Consider the following 25,363-nt stretch of genomic DNA (forward strand, 5'->3'; position numbering starts at 1 on the left):
AAAAAAAAAAGCATGTTCCATTAAGACATAAGTAAATCAAAAACACAAAAAGACGTGTAGTGTTCAAAAAAAATCGCGAAAAAAAAAAGTCATCAGCCTAGTACTCGGAGGTTACTTCCTCATATACGACAAGCATATATGTCAATCGAATATAAAGGGAGTATACATAACTGACTTTGTCAGACTATAAAGTCCAGTCATTTTAAGTAAATCATTTATTCTTGCAAAGCACTTCAAGTCTTCTAGAACGTGCAAGTAGCCATTTGACATTCTGTTAACCTTCCATTTGTTGAAATTTCTCAAGACACTGCTTGGCCAGGTGAGAACTCTTATACAAAATAAGGTAATGATTAATAATAGTAAGAAGATATAAAAACACTTCCTTTACCTGTAGTAATGCGTAGGATGTTGTCTTATTGTATGAAAATAAATTCCAAGATTAGACTCTTGGATGAGGTTCTATGCTAGTAAATGTTTATAAGACCACATTGTTTTGAGAAGCAACTTATTAACAACATACCATATAGGGGCACATGTCGCAACTGGATAAGAGTCACTTGGAGGTAAATAACACAAACCATATGACAATACCTTAGCAATTATTATAAAAAGAACAAGATAACTGCAATCCTCAGTTACCAACAGATGTCTTAACTTTGACAATGATCAAAGGAAAAAGGAAAATGGCACACCACCATTCATGTTAGGTTTTTTCAACAAACTTGTGACCATGACTTCATATGAGATAAAGGGCAAGTCAATGTTGTGCGCCTAGTGCCATTGAAATAATTTAAGGAAATGCTCGCTTGTTACAATGAGAGGATGCATGTGGCACTGATTTTCCACCTCGGGGCTGGTAGAGTGAAAGGGCTCTACTTTCTGTACTAACGTGTTCTTCTCTATTCCATATCTCATTTGGATGATTTTGCGTGAGGATAACTCACGATAGTCCTATGCTCAGATTGCACAGAATTGGATATCACTAGATCTGCACGTCGTTCAAGCGCCTAGGATTATGGCCAATAGGGATGATGTCTCTCTGTAAAGGACCTTGTAAGTACCTATATATATAGCAAAGACAATAATGACCAGATGATAGCAGTGCCCTACAATATATCATTTAACACCTACCACTATTTCGTTTTTCTTACTTCCTAAAGCCTGCGTATCTTTTCCAGCTCGTTCGCTCGCTCGCTTCTTCTCTCTCCCCATATCAGTCTGTCCCGGAAACTGCTATTATACTAATATTCTAAAGGGAAGGCTCATTGAGCCCTTTATAAGAGTTTACTAAAAATAGACTATCGCACGTATCTAAAAGTATTAATATTACTAAAAATCAGTATATTCACATAAACATATTGTCATGACTAGTTTGGTTTTTATGAAATGTACAAGTGCACCACATCGACGACATTTGGAATTGACAATCTCAAGTCGAAACTTCAGGACTAATTTCATCGAGGCGGCTTTTAGACGCAATAATTCCAAAACAGCTTCTTTTTGATCCAATGAGATATCTTCCTATATCTTTGAACAAAGGTCACAAGCTCTGATGCCACAAAACAGGATAGTGGTCGAGGGTCTGTTGAAAATTTTGCTAAAAAGTGAAAAACAATAGCATCAATAACTCGATAAAGGCAAAGCATATTTTTTGTCAAGAAGAGTTGCCTTAAAAAAAAATACTATTTGCACCGGAATATTCCATCCTTTCTGCAATCTTCCACAGAGCAGCACTAGAATGTAACATTGGAATGCTAGTTTTAAAGCTAAGACACTACTAATAATCCATTGCTTCACGAAGACTCCTGCAAGTGCCTGATTCACAGAGTGGCAGAAGTAAGCCCTTGAAAAAAAAGTCCAGGTTAAATTATGCCTTCTTCAATGCCATTATAAAGGTGAAAGTTTAGGCCTTTATATTCAGCAATGTCATCACGAACACGAGGAAGAAGGACAAGATTATATAAATCCTGAGCTGTTAGCAAAACACTTAGATTGGAAGAGAAAATTCGAGTTGCTTGCAACAGGTGGCTGATGCTGACCATTTCTCAGGTTCAGTTAAGTACAAAGACTTCCTCCCAATTTGATAAAGATGGTATGACTTTAAATGCTTTTAGGAAGTTTTCCTGCAACGATACTTAGACAAGATGTGCCCCAATTGATGTAAATACTTGAACTACTTAGCATCTAATTGTGAGGTGATCAATGAGGGGATTATCTGATAGTTTTAGTTGAGAGGTCAGTCATGTTTATCTCGAATTAATTTTTTCCATGGTATATATAGCTAATGTTTCTACGTGAGGCTACTTCAGTTGCCATACATAGTCGAATAGCTTTCTCATCTTCTTTCACTTCACTTCTGGTAATATATCAGTTGATACTTCAAAATATCCTCTTTTCACTTTCTGAACTCTCTCCTAAATGAGTTCCATCAAGTGACAACTTAGTGCTAACTGTAACTTTGATGTGTTCTTTTCTCTATTCACAGATTGTCCTAAACCATATTCTTCCCTCAAGTTCCTCCTGTTGAAGGCGAGCTTCTTCCAAAATCTTTTAGTCATTCTTTTCACCAACAAATTCCTCATTATCCACGAGCATCTTCCTTTTCTTGACACGTTAGAACTTTTAGGAGCATCAGCTCCTAAGATCTGCGAGTGAGAGATTGATGTAACTTTGTCTTCTTCACCTTATCATCTTGAGCCACGTGGGTACTAGTTATTAAAAAATAGCATTAAAATTAATGTTGATAATTTTACCTATAAATAGGATATTTACGGTATATAAAATTTGGTTTCCCAGCAGAAATTTAGGGTGATTGACAAAAATAAATAATTTATTATTATTCATAAAAGTGATTCATGGTTTAAAATATTGATTAAATATGGGGACATGAAATAAATAGACACATATTTTTAGTAGTCATTGCCTCTTAGAAAAAATGTGCATGTAAGTAAAAAAATAATTGAACAAATGTTAGACAAAAGAGGCAGCAAAACCCTATGATTATATATAATAAATATGGGGACATCATCACGACGGACTTTAATGAAGCAAACCAGTCCATATTGCAATAAGTGGGTTTAAGATCAGGAGTAAAACAAAATCGAGCCTGGAAAAGAATTTGACCCATCTCCATGTTTCTATAAACACAAAACAATAAATATTACGCAAATAGACTAATAAATATTTACCGAACATTCAAATGCAGGTTTAGAACTGATAAGTAGCAATAAAATCAGAAAGCTATTATCTATAAAGAAATAGTTAAATATGATAAGATAAAAAATATATATTAACATACTTTATATTATTATCAGGAGAGTGAGTGATTCCACTCTTAGCAAGACTGTCATCGATATTCAAAGAGCCAAATAGACTAAGTGTAGTTTGGAAAAATGGATCATTGAAGTAACGGGGACTTCACTGGCAACCATAGCACAAGTACCATGTTTGCACCACTCGGTGACACCTGCATAAGACATGTCACAATAAAATATTGATGAATGGTAGGTCCAATAGTGTGGGATTACTGCATTCCTTTGAAATACAGGTGCTAAAAGAATGACACACCTACAAGGTGGCAACTTAGGAAATGAATGACTACCTATTATGTAAACAAGGTGTTCAACACATGGACTACATGTGTACCAGTTAGTGTAGGATGCAGTTATGTTGGTACTAGTAATGGCTCATGAACTACATGTGTAGAAAGTTGGCATAGCAGTAGTGCATGTGGTTTACCAGAAACCAGTGGAATCTCCCCCAATAAAGTAGGCCATTCCTTGTCCATTGCACTCATCAATGCCTATACAAGTAAATATGAGAACAATGAAATCGAAGCAATTAACATCTGCAGATGAATACATTTTTAACATCTATCTTAAACATGATCACCATGTCCATACTAACGTGTTAAAAATGTGTTGAATTGATAACTTACATTTAATAGGGTTGGATAAAATTGGCTGATGAATTACAGCTGTTAGGTCCCATCACTCCTTTTTGTGATGGCCTGAAAAGATCAAATAAAATGTCAGTTTCAGAGATCAATAAACTCACCAAAGTCCGTGAATAGTCAGCCTGAAAATGGTGCATTGCACTTCTTTAACTGAGAAAAAAAGATAGTTACAATAATTTTATTTCCAAATAAAGTTGACAAAAAACTTACAGCACAAAATCCTTGAGCGTTTTGCACAGTCAGTTGTACATAATCAATCTCTGGGTTATTATTCCTAAAAAAATTACAACCAACAAGAGTCTCGATTTAATACGTGTAACTATAAAACTTACGAAGATTTTCGTTCCACAACAACTTTCGCATTCTTTTGCGATGATCACGGAGACGAAAACCAAAGATGACAGTTAAGAAGAAATACCTACAAAATTAGCCCATCACAAATTAAAACTGTACTAAACGTTGCAGTAAAAGTATCAACAAAGAGGAAGAAACGTTGGTAAGTAACAGCTCTTAGTAAAACTATGTCGCTATAATAACCGCGTTGGAGGGTACTGGTACCGCCTAAAATGTGCGCATGCGCAAAGAATGAGAAAACTATGGTTCATTTTACTTGATTCATTTTATTCTGGATAATCAAATAACCATGACATAATTATAACATATAATTGCTTGAAATCTTGTTGTATAATAATAGTTTTACCGAGGGTAGTCATGTCGTCGAATGAAATTATATGCAGCCTAGAAAATAATTGACAGATATATTTATTGTGATTATTTCATATACTCATAAGTGACCAGTGTATATTCATCTGCAGGTTGAGTGTGAGCAAAATCAGTTAGAAAGTGAAGATAGGATCCCAAATGAGGTAGTCTAGCTTTGACAACAATATAAACAATTGATGGTAGTAAACATACACATGATAACTGTTGAATCTAGTTTAAAACACCAAATTAAATTAATTAATGATTTTCATACATTTGACAGTTTCTGGAAAGCCAGTCTGAATAGTTCAAGAAATTCTCCTGGTGTGTACAAAGTACTAGAGAAATTTTGGATAGTTCAGCCTGCCCATGAAAGATAAAACACTTACTTAATTTCTTTGTAAAACTTGCTTGTCTCCATGTTTTAAATCTAAGATGTATTACAAAACATTAGTATATGCTTAGTCCAGTTATTTGTACATTAGGTAATATGTAGTTTTGGTTTGCCAGATTCAGTTTCAAGTAAGTACAACAAGTACATACTCCAATGCTTAGGAATGTCACTATAGTTATGGGTACCAAATGATTAGATTACGATAAATTCGTCGAATAATAATACTAATTTTGTAGTAGTTATCTTAGTCTAAGTCTAAAATGAAATTTGGAACATGTATGATTTAATATAGGAACAATTAGGTAGGCTCTTTATACACCAATCTCTTCTTTATCTCTTCAACAGTACACTTCAATTCCTCTTTAACATAGTGTCTTAATGCAGCTTAAAGTTATATGAATAGTATTAAAAAGTGATACTGAATAAAGGTCTCAAACCAACTCACCTGTAGAACTGAGTTATCTGAATCATTCACCTGATAACTTTCTTGCAAACATTTCTAAAAATAATTCATTATATTGCTTATGACATCATCATCTCCTTACTGAGGAAAGTGGATAAAATGAACTAGACGATCATCGTTCATTGAGAGAGGATATCAATACCTCTACTATATTCCTTGTCTCTTTAGCATGGTGCAAAATATACAACATTTTAAGGGTAGGAAAGATCCTTTGAAACACCAAGGGGTGGAGCAAAGTGTACCCTATAAATAAAATTAATGTATTATGTGTGGTATGAAGCTTACCAGAATCGATGCATAGATAATCATCAGGGTCAGCCAAACCCAGACGGGTTAGTCCTGTAGCTGTAACCTCTTCATCATTTCCATCCAAAATGGGAATAAGATTCTACAAAATAGTCATGACAATATTCTATATTTCATCCACCCACTCACCTAATGATACTATGAAGTCGTTTGATGATGTACTGTACTTCAGAAATTGCATGAGAAAGAAGGAACTTGTTAGCTCCAATACCACCATAACTTTCTCTAAAAACACTCTCCAATGATTCATTAAAATACCCAGAGGATGGGTAGGTGTATAAAGCCTAGAAAATAATGTTACAATTTAATCTTTCTCTCTCTCCCACTCACTTGATCAATATATCTTTGAATTGCATGATTTGTATCAAAATGATGTGTTATCCTGCTCCCCTCGTCTCATTCTTCTTCAACCTCCCTCTCATCCTCCTCCATTAGAGAAGACAATGGTTGTTCCATAGGAGGACTGTCATCAGCTTGAGGAGAATAGTTCAATCCAGTGTTCCCTAGCAGGTGGGTATGAGTTCACCATCTCCTCTTGTAAATGAAGCGGACCACTGATCTTAACCCTAGTTCCATTGTTTTAACTTCAAACTATGTTCAATACTCATGTGCATCAGTGAAGCTTCCAAGTCATCCATTGGTCCTTCTGCTCACTTCAGTTGTTCTTTCATTGTCAGCATCGTCTTGAAATGTCATAGCACGGGCTCTCTCCAGAGAGATTAACTCTCCAGGTGTACGTTACAGTTTTGGAGATTGTGTTAGTGAAGCAGCCCGTCTTAAAGGAGATCTGCTCCTAGGAGAGGTGAGTTATTTGCTGATCGAGACAAGGAATATGCATTGTGTTGTTGCTTTTCAAATGTACCAGCAGCAATGCGACTCCAAGCAGTTAGAACATCACATGCAGCATTGCCTGAAAATCCTAACATCTTCTCACACTCTTCATAAAATTGGCTCCCACTTGTTAGAGGCAAGCAACAGTACAAGTACCAATTCTTTTATCAAGTTTGGCTACTCTAAAAAAAAATGAGAAAATGACAAAGAAGAAAATGATGAACAGACATTCTCAGTCTTACTGTAAATCTGATAGAGAATTTCTCCAAGACTCTGTACTTTGATTAACACTAGTTGATGATCTCTTTGTGGAGTTAGTAAGGTTACCACGTTGAATTTCAATATTACTGTGCCATGATCCTCCAAAGAATCCATCGATAGTTGTACCATTGTCAAGAGTCAAACTCCCTTATTTAAAGATTTAATGAGTAATTAATTAAATAAGATTTACCTTGCCAGCCAGTGTAAAGTCGGGACCAACTTTACCCATAAAAGAACTTCCATTATGATCAAGAATTAATCCATCCTTACCAACCTTAAATATAGGAGAAAAATCACTTCATCCATCGAAACAAACCATGTATCCATAATTTCAATCTATATATCTATTAATCATTCCATGCATCTTTTATAATCCAACATCATCACATTCATCCATTGCAAATTCTATCTGTCCATAAGGAACCTATTTATCAAATTTTCAGTTCACTCACAGCAACAGTTCCGTTGACAAAAAACAGCTTCACAATAAGTTCCTGTTGAAGTTACAATCACTCCAGGACCACACCTCATATTCTCCGCCCACATACCCAAAATATCGCTCATGTCTACAGTGATGATACATTATAAGATAGTGACATTATCATTAAAAACTCACTTCATTTTGTTATCATATATTCCATAACCATGACGTTTATCAGATATCCAGCTACCAATATATAGCGAGTTCTTCTTAGAAGCTTCTTCTAACTGCCCAAATCCATTTCGTTTCCCTTCACACCAACAACCATCATATACATCACCATTAGATATCTGTGTGTGTGTGAGTGAGATATATTATGGATTAATAATTAATAGGGTCTTTACTTCATTTCCCCTTTTCCATCCATATGTCCATTCATAAACTCTCCGATATATTTCTTTCTATATTCACTATCAGCAAACCAAGGAGTTCTCCTTGTCCATGAAATTTGCCTCTCTTGAAGTTTCCTTTGTATAGTTTACCACTAGGCTCATGCCAAACTCACCACTGGAATAGGAGAATAGGAATGAAGTTAAATGGTATGAGAATGAGAACATACTTTCCATGAGGTTTTCCATTCAACCATTGTCCTTTGAATCTGCCATCTTTTAAATCAGGGAGAGTATGAAAAGTGTACTCCATAAAATCCCGTTTCTTGATTAATTCTAATTGTGTATCTAACGTTAAGTCTCTGTAAAGGAAATTAAATATGAAAGCAATTCAGTTATCAATAGATAATTGCAAACATTATCAAATTGTTTACATTGTATCCACACACTCATTTATTACCCTCTTCCTGTAGTAACCTGTGGTATCTTAAGTATCAATGAAATAGCTTCTATAAGAGAACTAATCCACAAAGACTATAAGACATTTATAAGTCAGTCATTAACATAATAATATCAGATACCTTGTGAACAAATTCTTTGCAATGTAAATCAATGAAAGTTTCTGGCAGTGTCAATCTGAAGCAAGTGCTATGAGAATAAATGTTTTACTATAAATAGCAACAATTTATCATGTCTATATTTAGTAACATGATCATTAGACTTTAGTGCTAATGATGTTTAGTTTTGTACTAAATCAATAAATACACATATGTGATGTAGACATTAATGTTGATAACATATATAAGTCACTTATGCAGTGTCCAGTACAATATGTGAACACAACTAAATACTTTAATACCATATATAGTAATGTACTGATCAATGATCTAAAATCTTAGTTACACATCCAATAATAATTCAATGACATACATATTTTTGAGAGTTAACATGAAGTGGGTCTATATTAAGAATATGTTGAACCCAAATCCATTCTAATGGGTACTCAACGAGGGTAGTACCCTACAAAATGAATTAATTATTAGTTTAATGATACAAATAACATACTTGAATTACTACAAAGATATCATCAAAAAGATAGTATTTTGGTAATGATTTTAATACGACTTGGATAGATCGGTAAGAGAGGTACATCATCACTAGAGAGAATTAAACGACGATTTGAACTGTATAAAACAGACTACAGATAAAAAAAAATACTACATAAATTCCATTTCACTGCAGTAACTCACATACCTTTACTTTGACTGGAAGAGATTCCCAGAATTGGGCCATCTCGTTGCCTCTCTTGCCAATAGCAGCCATTGGTACTATATAACACTGAGAAAATAGGCACAATGTCTACAACAAAAAGAGAATATAATTTAGTTTATCCTGCATTCTCTTTCCTTGCAGCCAGCTGCTTTAGCCACTCCCTCTTCCTAACGTAATTTAAAATTCATAGTGTGTAGATCACGTGAATTCGCTTATAGGAACCACCTCCACTAAGTTATTTAGTGGGAGGTGTCCCTATAAACAGAAGTGATCAGATTATTATCTTATGATAGAAATTCAAAGTTACTAACTCTCTTTTGGCTCGGATATAATTATGGGGAATTGCTGTTCTCCAGGTAATGATGAAATTGATGCAGACTTCACGGACTCAGCCCCAATGCCAAACACTGGGCAAGGACCTGTACTGCCTCATTCCCAGCTTCCTGTTCCAATACTATCTAATAACAACTTAGACTCCTCAGTACTAGGCCATACATTGGATCACATCTCTGACAGAGAGGGTGGGTGTAGCTACTGCTATCTATACATTTATTACTTCTATTTGTCCATTTTTAGATAATTCTAGCAAAGATGAAACTATGTTTTTAAAATTATCACATGTGGCCATGAAAATGATGAAAATGGTAAGATCTAGACGTATTAATATATTATATATATATACAATATTAGACTTATTAATATATTTATATATATACAATATAATCGTTTAGACTTATTAGTATATTATCTATTATACAATATATCGTTAGACTTATTAGTATAAATATATACAATATATCATTAGAATTATTAGTATATTATATATATATACAATATATCGTTAGACTTATTAGTATATTATATTATATACAATAATATATAGTAACTTAGATTATTATTATTATACAATATATCATTTTATTAGTATATTATATATATACAATATATCATTAGACTTATTAGTATATTATATATATACAATATATCATTAGACTTATTAGTATATTATATAGTATATTATATTATATATATTATATTATACAATATATCATTAGACTTATTAGTCAATATATCATTAGACTTATTAGGATATTATATTATATACACAGATCATTAGTATAGTATATTATATATTTATAGGTCGTCATTGACATCAGTAGTGTTCGTATCATTGCATCACCTGTTAGTGTCTTAATAATCCATTGGATGAAAGGATGGACAGATGGATGAATGGAATGGATAAATGATGCTGCATTTTTTTTCGTATAGGAATCTCCTCTTGCTATTAAGAAAGCTAACTCCTGTTCTACAGTTTTTTTAGATGACAGTACTGTCAGTTTACCCAACCTAAAATTTACTTTAAAATGGTCAGTGTTAATGCAAGCAAAATTTTTAGTATTATAAAATAGTCATAATTATTTAAAATATTGTTATCTTTTCAGTGCATCATTAGCTGTATTCTATATTGTCAAAGGACGGTAAGACATTTTCTACTTTGCTATTTATAATATTGTCTTATAGTGTTAGAGACAGACCACCAAAAACATTAGATATATATTGATGAGAAAATCCACCCACTCACAGTAAGTACATCGTAAACAATAGATTATATTGTCCCTTATTTCAGCGAGACCCCGTTCTGATCACTATGCTGATTTTACACCAGATCACAAACTAATATATAAATTTATTAAAACTTTATTTCATGCTGCACAGCTTACATCAGAATGTGCTATCATCACAATTGTAAGAACAATTGTCATTCATATGTCCACTTAAAGTATACGTCCATACATTTGTCTCTTAATCCATCGATTCAACTTATAGATTTATTTATCATTTTATAGATCTATTTAGAGAGGCTCTTACAATACAGTGAGATAGATCTACATCCTTCAAATTGGAAACGCATTCTCCTCGGAGCTATACTGTTAGCTTCAAAAGTATGGGATGATCAAGCAGGTTAGAAGAAACTGGTTTGTTATCATAACAATGATTGTAAATTTTTACAGTATGGAATGTGACTATTGTCAAATTTTACGTGAAATCACTGTTGAAGATATGTAAGGTCGCTATCTGTCCATTAAGTTAATATGTTTTGTCCATTTTTGTTGTATATCCATTTAGGAATGAGTTAGAAAGGGTATATTTAGAACAGATACAATTCAACATTAATGTACCGGCCAAAATGTACGCCAAATATTACTTTGACTTGAGAACACTATCAGAAGAAAATGGACTCACATTTCCAAATGAATATTTACCACTAACAAAAGATAGAGCACTAAAAATTGAAGTAAGAGTGTTTGAAAATTAAACAATTCTCCATTTTATTTGTCTCTCTCCAGGCTCTTTCAAATGTAGCTGATCGTAAGATTATTCCCGAAGAAAACTGCGAAGATCTCAAAGTTTAGAACCTCTATCACCCAAAAATACACTAGTTTTAAGTTAAAAAACAATAACAATAAATTGTTTGGATATATTGTTCTCTTATCTTTCCAGCATATACATGTGGAATGTGCTAATTTATTTTTATTACATGAAATGATATTAAAGGGAAATGGTTTTTTCATTGTCTTTAAATATGAGCACTTGATCTCTTCAGCTAAACTGTAATTATATAAATATTATATCAATCAAGTAGTGCTAGAATTAAGCAGTGACTTCCTGGTGGTTATTGCCATCTTGTGGATCTTGAAGATTGTCCACAATTTGCTTATTAACTTGTTCAAGTGCTTTCTTAATGCCTTCTTCAGACTCTGTGTCACCAACAATTGTAGCAAGCTCAAGACTTTGCTTAAAAGAAGCAACTGCATTTGATAAATCACCTGATTTTGCTGGAGAGAGAGAGAGAGAGAAGAGCATGATTCAAAACATTTGCTATCACAGTGACTACCTTCAGCTTGTGCTATCAACATAAATGCATTAAGTTGCCACACTTGATCACCACAATCTTGAGCAGCATCTAAAGACTTGATTCCATATTCCTTTGCTTCTTTATAGCTGTTTAATTCCCAATAAGCACGACCAATCTCATGAAATAACCAAGCACTCTCTTCAGATGTTTTTAACATTGGAGTACGTTTCATCCAACTATGCAAGATTCCATCAATTTTTTTAAAAGTATATAAACACCTACAGTTCAATAGCCTTCTCATATTCTCCATTCATTGAATGGACTCTACCAAGGTTGTACAGTGCCCTTGCTCTAGCATCGGGGTAATCCCTATTAATAAATGAAATTGATTACTTCATTATAAATGCTATCATCTTACCCTTCTTCTGCTATTTCCATGTCTTTTGTGAAATGTTCTATTGATTGTTCTGTCTGCCCCCATTTCCAAATAGGCAGACCCAAGACAAGAATGGACTGTAGCCACAAACTGCATTTTATTGGGTAAGTCTTGCTCTGAGAGACTTTGAATAGTCATCATTAACTTCTCAGCCTCCTTAACACTACGTTCAGCTTCTCCATATGTTAAAGCTATATTAGAATATCAATACATCTATTAATGATGTTACTAACAAGTTCGAACCTGTATCAATCTCCTCCAGACAATTCAGGACATACTTAGTGTAGTCCACTTCCTTGGCAGGTCTTGTACTGTGTGTAGGGTTTTGAGGTCGTGTCGGAGAAGGTTTCCACTTTTTCAATTCCTTTTCTCTTTTTCTAGCATACATTGGTTTCTGCTGACGCCAGAACTCAGTACGTGAGTCCAAATATGAGACTCCTTCTTGAATTAATGTGTAAATACTTTGATCCTTGTTACCAATCACTAAACCTGTCCTCAATATTGACATATTGAGAGTCAATGTATGAACAAACTCACCTGAGTCTTTAGATAATATTTCTAGATATTCACGATCAGCATATAACTCTCCTAATAACTGTACCAAAAGACAGTAAAATAGCAGATAATATATTATTACTAACTTCTTTCATAGTTCTCTCTGATGCTACTGGTCCTTCCTTAGTTTTTGCTTGTGATCGAGCTGCTTTTTGTGCTTTAAGTGACTTTTTTCTTTCCCTGTTCAGTTGACATGATCTACCTTAAAAATAGATACCACAACATACCACAGCATCTTGTTGATGAAAGAAAGAAAGATCTCCTGTTTTCTCTAGTTTACAAGCTTCAGGAGCTAAAGAAAATGACACTAGATTAATTAAAATACATTCCATACTGACTTCCAATGGAATTATTAATGGCTTCTTGAGCTTTTGTATTCCTAATATAAACTCATTAAGATCAGGTCGAATCTTGTTACCACGGTGATAGAACACAAGAGCATACTCAAAATCTCCCATTTGATAGAGTGTCTCAGCTTTTTGATAAAGTCCCTAATAAAACATGAGGTAAACTCTAAACTGTCCAGTTACTAACTCTATGATATTTATCATCATCTTTTAATGATGCTTCAGCATCTTCTAATGCTGAAGTTGCATCTCCTAGTTGAAGATGGCATTTAGAACGTGCCACTAGACAGGCCTGATCATCTGCTTGAAACTCAAGTGCCTAATTCGATAAGAATATTTAACAATTTGAATGATAAAAATGTTTCCATACTTTAGTGAAGGAATCAATAGCTTTTAAATATTGTCCTTGTTTAGCAAGACTCTCTCCTTCAGCAAAAAAGATGGCATAAGATCCTACAGGCTGTTCACCTTCTTCCTCTCCATACATTTTCTTTTCTAACCAGCAAATGCTCTTATTCTTATGTTGATTGGTTGCTATGGTAATAGAACTTGAGCGAAGTTAATTATTGCGTAGGTGGTGGGTGTAAGAGGGGTGTGGCTGGCTACCTGCAAGATGTCACTACAATCTATCACCACTTTTCAATGGCCATGGCAGTACGAGTTTCCACCTTTCTTTACTCTACAAACAAATCTAGATACGAGGTCAAAACAGCTAGAGGCTTGGTGTGACTTAGTGTTAGCTTATTATCGTCATATCAAAGGTTTTACAATGGATATTAATGAAGCTCAGACATCACCTCTATTTAATAATGCTAAAATAAATCGTATCCATACTATAATAATAGTATGTATTCCTCATTATTAAAATGTACAATGACCTGTTTGATTACATAGTGATAATTTACCAGCAAAAAGACCATTCTTTGTATTGTTAATGTTTGGTTTAGTGGGCATATGTTAGTTTGTAATTTTCTTAATCAGGTATATCAGGTAAACTATCACTGGAAGTAATTCGTGTCATCTTAGATACTTTAGCTGAAAAGGGTAAGCCCCATATTATTAATATATGATTACTATAAGTATGATTTGTCATATAGGTAATGTAGAATGGCAAGACTCTTCAAAGACACGTTGTTTAGTTATGTGGCGTTCACCACAAGAATGGGGAAAATTAATATATCAATGGGTAGGTTGTAACATTTTTTCAATTATACTACAATATTATAGGCTTGTGATCAAGGACTTGGTAGCAGTGTATGTACATTGTACGAGATACATTCAGGAGACTATGCTACTGAACAGGAGTTCTTTAACATGGAGCCTTGGATGGTAAAGAAAGCAATCTATGCATTAACAAGAGAAGGCAAAGCAGAGTACATATCTGGTACTGCTCCTGATGATTCAGATGCAGGTGTAAAATTTTTTGCATAGATCTAATAAATGATTTTCATTTTATTAACATTATCACACAATAATATTACAATGGCAACTTCAGTATTTATAACTGGACACCAAATACTTCATAATCTTGAACAGTAAAATATTTTTTTCCAGCCAGGTAGTTTGGGTCAACAATTTTATCACTGCTGTAGGATGAAGGGAAGTTAGAATAAGACTCCTCATTTAAATGACAATTATTGCTTAAACAAAGATCAGCTCCTGAACCAAAAATAGGTCCACTCCTACAAAGAGAAAGTAAACACACGCACAACCTAAAGCATTATAGCTTACTGAGGATGATTATTTATAGCATAAGATGGTTGTTCAATTCTAAATTGGGTCGGGGGGGTGTCAAGAAAAGGATTGACTAGAGAGAAAAGGAATGATGAATGAGAACTTATGTATCTTCCTCGGCGATGATTACTACTCCAAGCTACATCGGAGTAGCCGCCAAATATGTGATCAGACGATGACTGCAATGAGGGATATAATTTGTACGTTCTGTATAATATGTACCTGTACTATGACAACTGTCGGTCCAAAATTATCACATCGAGTATGGAAATCTTGAGCTCTAAAGCCATCACGTGATCCTCGATATAAAAGGATCCATGGCTGTTTATTATGACCACACCTACAGGGATGCAATAACCCTATCATATCTGTCTATTCTGATGATGTGTCGATTACTACAATATCTAATTTCATACTTACCACTGGTTTAATTGAGCCTGTAGATCCAATCTACCAGCAAGAAGACTTGAATCAGGGAATGACACTTCATTGAATGAACTTTCAGCCCAAGAATACCTAATTAGGCAAAAAAAAAACCACTTACATAAGTTACATTCCTTAATATTAAATAATTATATTTATAATTTATTTAATGTTATTATGGGAATGTATTAAATAACCAAACAATAAAATAATATTGAGTGATATTGTAGTAATAGAATTAAAATAACTTTACAAGTTGATAAGTATTCTCAGAGGTATAGGTACATGCATGAATATGACACAGGAGAGTACTCTGGAATGAGTGGGGAACACAGTATATAGTGTTTGCTAACCCAACAACACGAGTAGGACATTAATTCTTTTTAACATATGTAACTCTCAAATCAAATGACATTACTCACTGCATGTAGTAATTATGTAATTTATTTGAACTATAAGTTACCTTTCTAATATACCATATACACCATCAGTAACCGAGTCTGGACTCATTTGTCCATTAGCAACGTGAATATGTTTAACCACCCCTTCAGCATGTACTCGGACATTTTCCCGCTCTTCTTCTGACCAATCAGATTGTAGGACTTTAGAAGTTCCTACTTTAAAGCGAGCCCAACTTAATACAGCTTTTAGAAGTTCTTGAGTACCAATTTCAAGCTACAGTAATGAAAAAACAGATAAAGAAAGTATTAATTGTAATGACAATTCTGTCAACACTTGCTGTTGTAGAACCTACCTTTGATGACACAAGTAAAATCATAGCATCTCTAGACAGCTTCAAGAAGCCATCTGAATTTAGTACATTTGTTTTATGTCTGGTTACATACTGTAAACAAACATTGATGATAGTCCACATGTCTTGTACAAGTTCTTCGTCATCATCATTTTGTCCAAGAGTTGAGACAGTTTCATGAGCTGACGAAAGAACAGTACATACATTGTCAACAGAAAGGAGTAATTCGAGACATTGTATCAAATATGACTGGAGAGATGAGAGACCAAATATGTGACATACTTGAAGGAGAGGACATAATTCAGTAGCATCAGTAAGGTCAATTTGAGTGAGTGAGAGAGAGAGAAAGAGAGAGAGAGAAAGAGTTTATTACTAATGAAATTGTCTCATACCTCTGCTGTATACAGATAGTGCTGTATTTTCTGCATAGCTTCAGAATCAACCTGTTGTAGAACAAGCTCTTTTCCACTTAAGTTCTCTCTCTTGAACTTTTCACAACGTGCTAGTAACACTATTTTATGAAAAGTAAACTTCTCTTTTTTATTGCCAACAACAATCTGAAAGTCTTTGCTTTCTTCATCAAGAAGCATAGCTCTCCAGTCTGCTTGTAGTACAGCCACTAGAGATCTACTACCTTGACGAGGTAATTCACTACTCATGGTAACTATAGCGGCACTAAACCAGTTAAGAGAGCCTAAAACAAAATAACTCAATGCAAGACGCAAAATATCACACTTGCACTTTGTATAAACTGATCATCAAAGCAGTTGATATGCTCACTTGGCAAATCCAGCCAATGGAATGCCAGTGTTTCGATCATATTAATCAACTGTTTAAAATAGCTATGATCAAAACAATAATCAACTAACACAAGAACATTGATGTACTTAATATAAAAACACAGTATGTCATTCCTTGTAGATAATATGTTATAACGTCAGCATGACATGTTTACTCATCCAAATAATTTAAGGAATATTATGTTCATAATTATATCTTTATACAACTTTTTTCCTGTACAGCATTATAATGCATCACTTGTAGATTGGCTACTACCATCAACACCAAATAACTCTTTGAACATATACTCTAGTTGATGAGTCTTTAAATAATCACGAAACTGACCCAAATCCATGTGATTACCACGTTGCCCATGTATATCAAAAACTAGTTCCTGGAAACCAGTTATTTTTCTTTCTTTATCAATGTCTTGAGAATCCTCAATTATTTCTTTCTTACGACAAGTGATTGATTTCCAATTCCAGCGTCTAAGAACATTATAAAACTCCTTCGTTTGTTTGTTATATCCTTCAATGCATACCACACCAGGTTTTCCAGGAAGACAGAACCCAGTCAAGTCCAAATCACTAGCCAGTGACAAGATATTTCGTCGTTTAGTTTTACTATAAATGTGATGCATATATAGCCACATACGACAAAAATGGTCAGAGTCAAGTTCTTGTGATAAGTCATGTGACATTTGAGACATTACAGGAGGAGGAGTGTAATAATCTGGTGCCCTCTCACGAACCCACTCTATTATCGTTAATAAAAACACACATCTCCAATACACAGTTCTGACTTTATATATGCTTCTATGCTTTTATTGAAGTTGTCTTGAGCAGATCTTGTGAGGCTATCAGAGTGGACGTGAACTTCAGGGAACTGTTTTACTGGATATTCATTTGGTAGTCTACAAGTTAGTTCAATATCAAATTCTATTTCAGGTTTCCCTTCTGCGTTGTCTATTATAAGGTGTATTGTACATGATATAGTATTGGGATGGTTTGTTTCAGTGCCTTCTACAAAACTCTTTAGTAAAGAGTAAGCATTCATATCTTCTATCACAAATTCACCTGGCTGTGAAAACATTGACTGTAAGAGTTCTATTTCATCGATTTGTTGTTCTAGAGTTCTCTTTTTCTCATCTAAGTCCAAGACAGCCATTAATCCAAATTTGTAACTCCTTTTTTTTTTAACTCATTTTCTCACGTGAACGGAAGTTCCATGTTGTGAATTGATTGCCTTATGGAGGATGTAAAGGAACTAAAATGTGATTCAAGTGCTCATAATTTAGTGTTATAAAGTTCGATGAAAAGAACAAACGATATAATGAAGAAGAGTGTTTAGATAAGACTTTTATTTGTTGTAACATAAAAATGTAATGTACATCCATAATAGATAGGAATCACACTGTATTCACTCAAAAGTTTCAGAACTATCGTTATTACCTTTAAAACAGTCTCCACAAACTTTTTCATCTTTCTTGCAAGTGTTTTCTTGACGTAGTTGCTGTGGTTGTTGTTTTCTTCATAGTTGAAAAAACTTTAGTTAGTCTCACAATCTTCATTTAAATGACACTTTCATTTTTAACTGGTAGAGTTTTTAGATAGATATTGTGTGATAGCTTTTACGACTGCGATTACTGCTTGAAACTGTTTATTAGCTGTAGATATGGCATGAGGTCTTTACAGTGTTCAACTAATACTTCTAGTTCATGAACTTTGCTGATAAAGGATATTTTTGTTGACATTATAGTGCTGCTACACCATCTTGTCACAAGAGTATGTTGATAAAGTAGGAGTAGTTATCAGATGTCTCTGAATTTGCGGAATGTTTTCTATTAACAGACTGAGGACCAGTTCTACTGTTATTCCTTCCCAGTAGTTTAAATAGATTATGAAAAAAAAAAACCCTTGTGTGTTGCCCAAACGATTCCTACTCGCTCACCCACTCAGGCTTCCACTTAGGCTCCAGGATTCCCTGCTATTGCTAGCTGGGACGCCACCTGGCTTGGTAACCCTCGTCTTCGCGAGGTAATCCTGGCTGGAGCGTCGCCCTAACTTAAAACCAGCCGTACGGGATTCCAGCTCTTAGGGAATTTCGCATTCAGGAACCGGGAACCACAAATACACCAGCCTCATCTCGTTTAAAGGGAGACTACCAGCCCTATCCTAGTCGGCCTTTCGGATACTCCGTAGAGTATGCTGGTAACCATCTCAGAGGTCTGATGCATTGCGGAACGCTGGCCCACAACACACTGGCACTCATGACGGTTTCAGTTTCTTTATATATGTACTGAAGATTTTGTCTTCATGCTCTTGTGGGGCGCGCTGTAGGCGCCTATGAATCTCATTAACGACAACTGAGTATGATTACGAGCAACGTTGACTTTTAAAATACATGTAATTAAAATTAAAACTATGCTAGGTTTTTAGAGTTAATAAATCTATACTATCAGTCACAATGAGGGACAGGGGTAAATTCTCTTCTGGAGGGGGACATGAGGAGAGAGGCTTAATCTTATCTCTCTTTAGTAGGTGTAAGATCTTCAATAATATTAACTTCTCAATTGTACACTGTAGGAGATATTGTTAAAAACGTACTAGATATGACACTGAGTTCTTGATCCAATGTGATACTGTAGGAGATATTGTTAAAAACGCACTAGATATGACACTGAGTTCTTGATCCAATGTGATACTGTAGAGATATTGTTAAGAATTTACTAGATATGATGATAGAGTTCTTGATCCTTTGTGATACTGTAGGAGATATTGTTAAGAACTTATTAGATATGATGATAGATTTCTTGATCCTTTGTGATACTGTAGGAGATATTGTTAAGAACTTACTAGATATGACACTGAGTTCTTGATCCAATGTGCTACTATGATATTGTTAAGAACTTACTAGATATGATGATAGATTTCTTGATCCTTTGTGATACTGTAGGAGATATTGTTAAGAACTTACTAGATATGACACTGAGTTTTGAACCAATGTGATACTGTAGGAGATATTGTTAAGAACTTACTAGATATGATGATAGATTTCTTGATCCTTTGTGATACTGTAGGAGATATTATTAAGAACTTAAAGATATGATGATAGATTTCTTGATCCAATGTGGTACTGTAGGAAATATTGTTAAGAACTTACTAGATATGACACTGAGTTCTTGATCCAATGTGATACTGTAGGAGATATTGTTAAGAATTTACTAGATATGATGATAGAGTTCTTGATCCTTTGTGATACTGTAGGAGATATTGTTAAGAACTTACTAGATATGATGATAGATTTCTTGATCCTTTGTGATACTGTAGGAGATATTGTTAAGAACTTATAGATATGACACTGAGTTCTTGAACAATGTGATACTGTAGGAGATATTGTTAAGAACTTACTAGATATGAGTTCTTGATCCTTTGTGATACTGTAGGAGATATTATTAAGAACTTAAAGATATGATGATAGATTTCTTGATCCAATGTGGTACTGTAGGAAATATTGTTAAGAACTTACTAGATATGATGATAGATTTCTTGATCCTTTGTGATACTGTAGGAGATATTGTTAAGAAGTTTACTGAGTTCTTGATATGACATACTGTAGGAGATATTGTTAAGAACTTACAGATATGATCTTGATTTCTTGATCCTTTGTGATACTGTAGGAGATATTATAAGAACTTACAGATATGATAAGATTTCTTGATCCAATGTGGTACTGTAGGAAATATTGTTAAGAACTTACTAGATATGATAATAGATTTCTTGATCCAATTTGTACTGTAGGAAATATTGCTAAGAACTTACTAGATATGACATGAGTTCTTGATCCAATGTCATACTGTAAGAGATATTGTTAAGAACTTTATGATGATAGATACTGTAGGAGATATTGTTAAGAACTTGCAGATATGATCATAGATTTCTTGATCCATGTGGTACTGTGGAAATACTGTAGGAAATATTGTTATCCAAGAACTGTTATTGTTAAGAATTTATAGAGTTCTTGATCCTTTGTGATGATAGACTTACTAGATTTCTTGATCCTTTGTGATACTGTAGGAGATATTGTTAAGAACTTACTAGATATGACACTGAGTTCTTGATCCAATGTGATACTGTAGGAGATATTGTTAAGAACTTACTAGATATGATGATAGATTTCTTGATCCTTTGTGATACTGTAGGAGATATTATTAAGAACTTAGATATGATGATAGATGATCCAATGTGGTACTGTAGGAAATATTGTAAGAACTTACTAGATATGATGATAGATTCTTGATCCTTTGTTATACTGTAGGAGATATTGTTAACACTGAGTTCTTGACCTGATATTCTTGATCCAATGTGGTACTGTAGGAGAATTGTTACTTACAGATATGATGATAGATTTCTTGATCCTTTGTGATACTGTAGGAGATATATTAAGAACTTACAGATATGATGATAGATTTCTTGATCCAATGTGGTACTGTAGGAAATATTGTTAAGAACTTACTAGATATGGATAGATTTCTTGATCCTACTGTAGAAATATTGCTAAGAACTTATAGATATGACATGAGTTCTTGATCCAATGTCATACTGTAAGAGATATTGTTAAGAACTTACAGATATGATGATAGATTTCTTGATCCTTTGTGATCTTGATCCAGATATGAATGATTTCTTGATCCAATGTGGTACTGTAGGAAATATTGTTAAGAACTTACAGATATGATGATAGATTTCTTGATCCAATGTGATACTGTAGGAGATATTGTTAAGAACTTGACACTGAGTTCTTGATCCAATACCATACTGTAGGAGATATTGTTAAGAACTTACAGATATGATGATAGATTTCTTGATCCTTTGTGATACTGTAGGAGATATTGTTAAGAACTTGCAGATATGATGATAGATTTCTTGATCCAATGTGGTACTGTAGGAGATATTATTAAGAACTTAAAGATATGATGATATTTCTTGATATGTGGTACTGTAGGAAATATTGTTAAGAACTTACTAGATATGATGATAGATTTCTTGATCCTTTGTTATACTGTGTATTGTTAAGAAGACATAGTTCTTTAAGATACTGTAGGAGATATAAGACTTACAGATATGATGATAGATTTCTTGATCCATATGTGGATATTACTGTAGGAATGTGGTATATTGTTAAGAACTTACTAGATATGATGATAGATTTCTTGATCCAATTTGGTACTGTGATATTGCTAAGAACTTACTAGATATGACATGAGTTCTTGATCCAATGTCATACTGTAAGAGATATTGTTAAGAACTTACAGATATGATGATAGATTTCTTGATCCTTTGTGATACTGTAGGAGATATTGTTAAGAACTTGCAGAATGATCATAGATTTCTTGATCCAATGTTACAATATATAAGAACTTACAGATATGATGATAGATTTCTTGATCCAATGTGATACTGTAGGAGATATTGTTAAGAACAATTACTGTAGATATGACTTACAGAACATGATAGATTTCTTGATCCCTGTAGGGTGAACTGTAGGAGATTTCTTGTCCAATGTGAATGTATTAAGAATATGATATGATGATAGATTTCTTGATCCTTTGTGATATTGTAGGAGATATTGTTAAGAACTTACAGATATGATGATATCCCATGTGATACTGTAGGAGATATTGTTAAGAACTTACAAATATGATGATAGATTTCTTGATCCAATGTGATACTGTAGGAGATATTGTTAAGAACTTACAGATATGATGATAGATTTCTTGATCCAATTTGATACTGTAGGAGATATTGTTAAGAACTTACTAGATATGATGATAGATTTCTTGATCCTTTGTGATACTATAGGAGATATTGTTAAGAACTTACTAGATATGACACTGAGTTCTTGATCCAATGTGATACTGTAGAAGATATTGTTAAGAACTTACAGATATGATGATAGATTTCTTGATCCAATGTGACACCATAGGGAGATATTGTTAAGAATTTACTAGATATGATGATAGATTTCTTGATCCAATGTGACACTGTAAAAGATATTGTTAAAAAATTACTAGATATGATGATTCTTGATCCAATATGATACTATAAGAGATATTGTTAATAACTTACTCTAGCTGATGTTAAAGCTAATTTTAGATGTATTGAAATACTAATGCTAGAGTTAGGTGTTCTCAATAGGCTCATTGAAATGTTAATACTAGAGTAATAGGCTCACTAAAATGTTAATACTAGATTAATACGCTCATTGAAATGCTAATGCTTGACTCATTGAAATACTAATGATAAAGTTAAGTGCTCTCAATAGATAATTCTAAAACTAGAGTTAGGTGTTCTCAATAGGCTCAATGAAATGCTAAAGCGGTCGGTCCCCATAATAAGAATTAGAATATGCTAAGCTCTTTTGACAAAAACTCAATGCTAATGCTAAAGTGTCTTCACATATTAATAACAGCTCAAAGGCAAGATTTAAAAATAGAAAAAGTTAGTTCAAAAACTAATGCTGAAACATCATTTAAAAAGACTTGATGTTAACAATGCTATGCTCTCTTTAGAAGCTGTTTTGAAAACTCAGATCCAAAAAATGCTCAGTTGTCTTTAAAAAAGGAAACAAGCTAACAGTTTGAAAATCAGTATATGGCAGATTTAAAATAATACAAATGCAGCAATCAGTTCGAATGCTCAATGCTAAGACGTATCAATTCTCATTCCAATGCTGGAAGCTGTCGTAACAATAAATTCAAAGGCCCAAAGCTGTCTTGAAAATCCATTCACCAAAGCTGTCTTAACAATTCTTGTAAAGGTCCGAAGTTGTCTTGACTATTTATTTCAATGGTCTGAAGCTGTCTTGATAATGCCTGAAGCTGTCTTGAAATCCATTCACCAAAGCTGTCTTAATTCTTGTAAAGGTCCGAAGCTGTCTTAACAATTATTAATGGTCTGAAGCTGTCTTGACAATTATTTCAATGGTCCAAAGCGGTCTTGATAATGCCTGAAGCTGTCTTTGAAATCCATTCACCAAAACTGTCTTGACAATTATCAAATCTGATGTATGAATATATTACGAAACAATATCAGAATATCCATTTGAAGAAACTGTTGAAGCTAATGCTCTCAATGGCCAGTGCAATGCAGCAACAACAATATACAGAATAGAACAATAGAAACTAGTCCTAATGTACTACAGGTACACGGAGGTATCACTAGTTTCTACAATACGTTATATATTAGGACTTCCATCTCCTTATAATGAACTGTATTAGTGCTTAGTTCTGTTATAGAATGTAGTAGTACAGTTACTGTCACACAGCGTACAGTTACTAAACAAAACGACAAGGTAACTCACAGTTTTGAAGGAAGACAAGCAAGACAAGACAAGACAAGCAACAACAACAACAACAACAAAATAAAATAATAATAATACAGAGGTGAATGTGGACATAATACACCCAGTAAAAGCTGGGGAAAAAAACTAGACCCAGTAAAAGCTGGGTAAAACTTAGGTAACCCAGAAAAAGCTGGGTAAAAAGTAGATGGGCCACAAAAACTAGCCTACATGTTCAAAATGTATCAATTATCTAGACCTAAGAAAATTAGGAGCACATGATACCTTGTCGATCATGCACTCCTATCAAAAACTAGATGACCCAGTCTACAAAAACTAGATGGCCCAGTCTATAAAAACTAGATAGCCCAGATACCGTCAGGGTCAAAGCCAAGCTGTGGGCCAGAAATGACTCTCTACCGAAGCGAACACACAGTGATAACCCAACTAAACACAAACAAATCTCTTAGATACAGCGATGTATCAATTAATGGATTTGTAACAGAACATAGGGAGATGGAAGTCTATAATGTCATTGACCGTTAGCATGCAAGTCTTCACTTTAGTCCATCATATGTCGTTCCATCATGCAACTACCCAATACATGAAACATTGTACATTACATACATGAACAGACTTACAGATTACCACACTATCATCAAAACACCATAAGAAAGAAAGGGTTTGCAGCAGCAACAACACAATGTACACCATGTGTAAACTCCAAATTGAAGAGATTTGTTACTCAAAAGTGCGTAGTTCTTCTCCAGGGATCAATATGCACTCACCTCTCCTCTAGTCAGTCAAACTGAAACAAACTGCACTTGATTTATTTTATACCACGTTTTTCCCGGGTTTTTACTGGGCATGCGCATTAAGATATACATTAGTTCTACTAGTGTCTAAAACCGGTTTTACCAGTAATTGCATTGTATTGTTGAACAATGCATAAAATTATCAGAAATAAGGCAATCTGATTGGCCACATTTCCCACTCTTAGTATAAGCATTACATCATAAATTACGTACTATTATTAGGTACACAATTACATTTTGTTAAATAAATAATAACTATTTTAATAATATAACACATTTCAAGCCCTGAGACAAATAGGAAGAAAACTTGACATTGTAAATAAACAATAC

The 25,363-nt window shown here is 33.9% G+C and overlaps 2 protein-coding genes and 1 pseudogene across 2 annotated transcripts; 1 reads left to right on the top strand and 2 right to left on the bottom strand.

Annotated features, from left to right (window-relative positions):
* Positions 1-274: 274 nt before the first annotated feature.
* LOC121392358 lies at positions 275-9,045 on the bottom strand (annotated as a pseudogene).
* A 283-nt stretch (positions 9,046-9,328) lies between these two features.
* LOC121392359 (cyclin-Y-like protein 1) lies at positions 9,329-11,311 on the top strand. Its single transcript, XM_041523597.1, is given in 10 exon segments — positions 9,329-9,415; positions 10,264-10,361; positions 10,437-10,472; positions 10,522-10,552; positions 10,554-10,581; positions 10,622-10,740; positions 10,842-10,956; positions 11,007-11,012; positions 11,015-11,057; positions 11,122-11,311. Coding segments are annotated over 10 exon segments (753 nt in total).
* A 335-nt stretch (positions 11,312-11,646) lies between these two features.
* Positions 11,647-13,676, bottom strand: LOC121392360 (outer dynein arm-docking complex subunit 4-like). The gene is given in 12 exon segments (XM_041523598.1): positions 11,647-11,831; positions 11,891-12,087; positions 12,134-12,220; positions 12,270-12,313; positions 12,315-12,478; positions 12,825-12,882; positions 12,929-13,009; positions 13,073-13,134; positions 13,181-13,210; positions 13,213-13,333; positions 13,377-13,508; positions 13,647-13,676. Coding segments are annotated over 12 exon segments (1,191 nt in total).
* Between the last annotated feature and the right edge of the window lie 11,687 nt (positions 13,677-25,363).

The sequence above is a fragment of the Gigantopelta aegis genome, unplaced genomic scaffold, assembly GCF_016097555.1.
Source record: "Gigantopelta aegis isolate Gae_Host unplaced genomic scaffold, Gae_host_genome ctg3653_pilon_pilon, whole genome shotgun sequence".
Classification (NCBI taxonomy): Eukaryota; Metazoa; Mollusca; class Gastropoda; order Neomphalida; family Peltospiridae; genus Gigantopelta; species Gigantopelta aegis.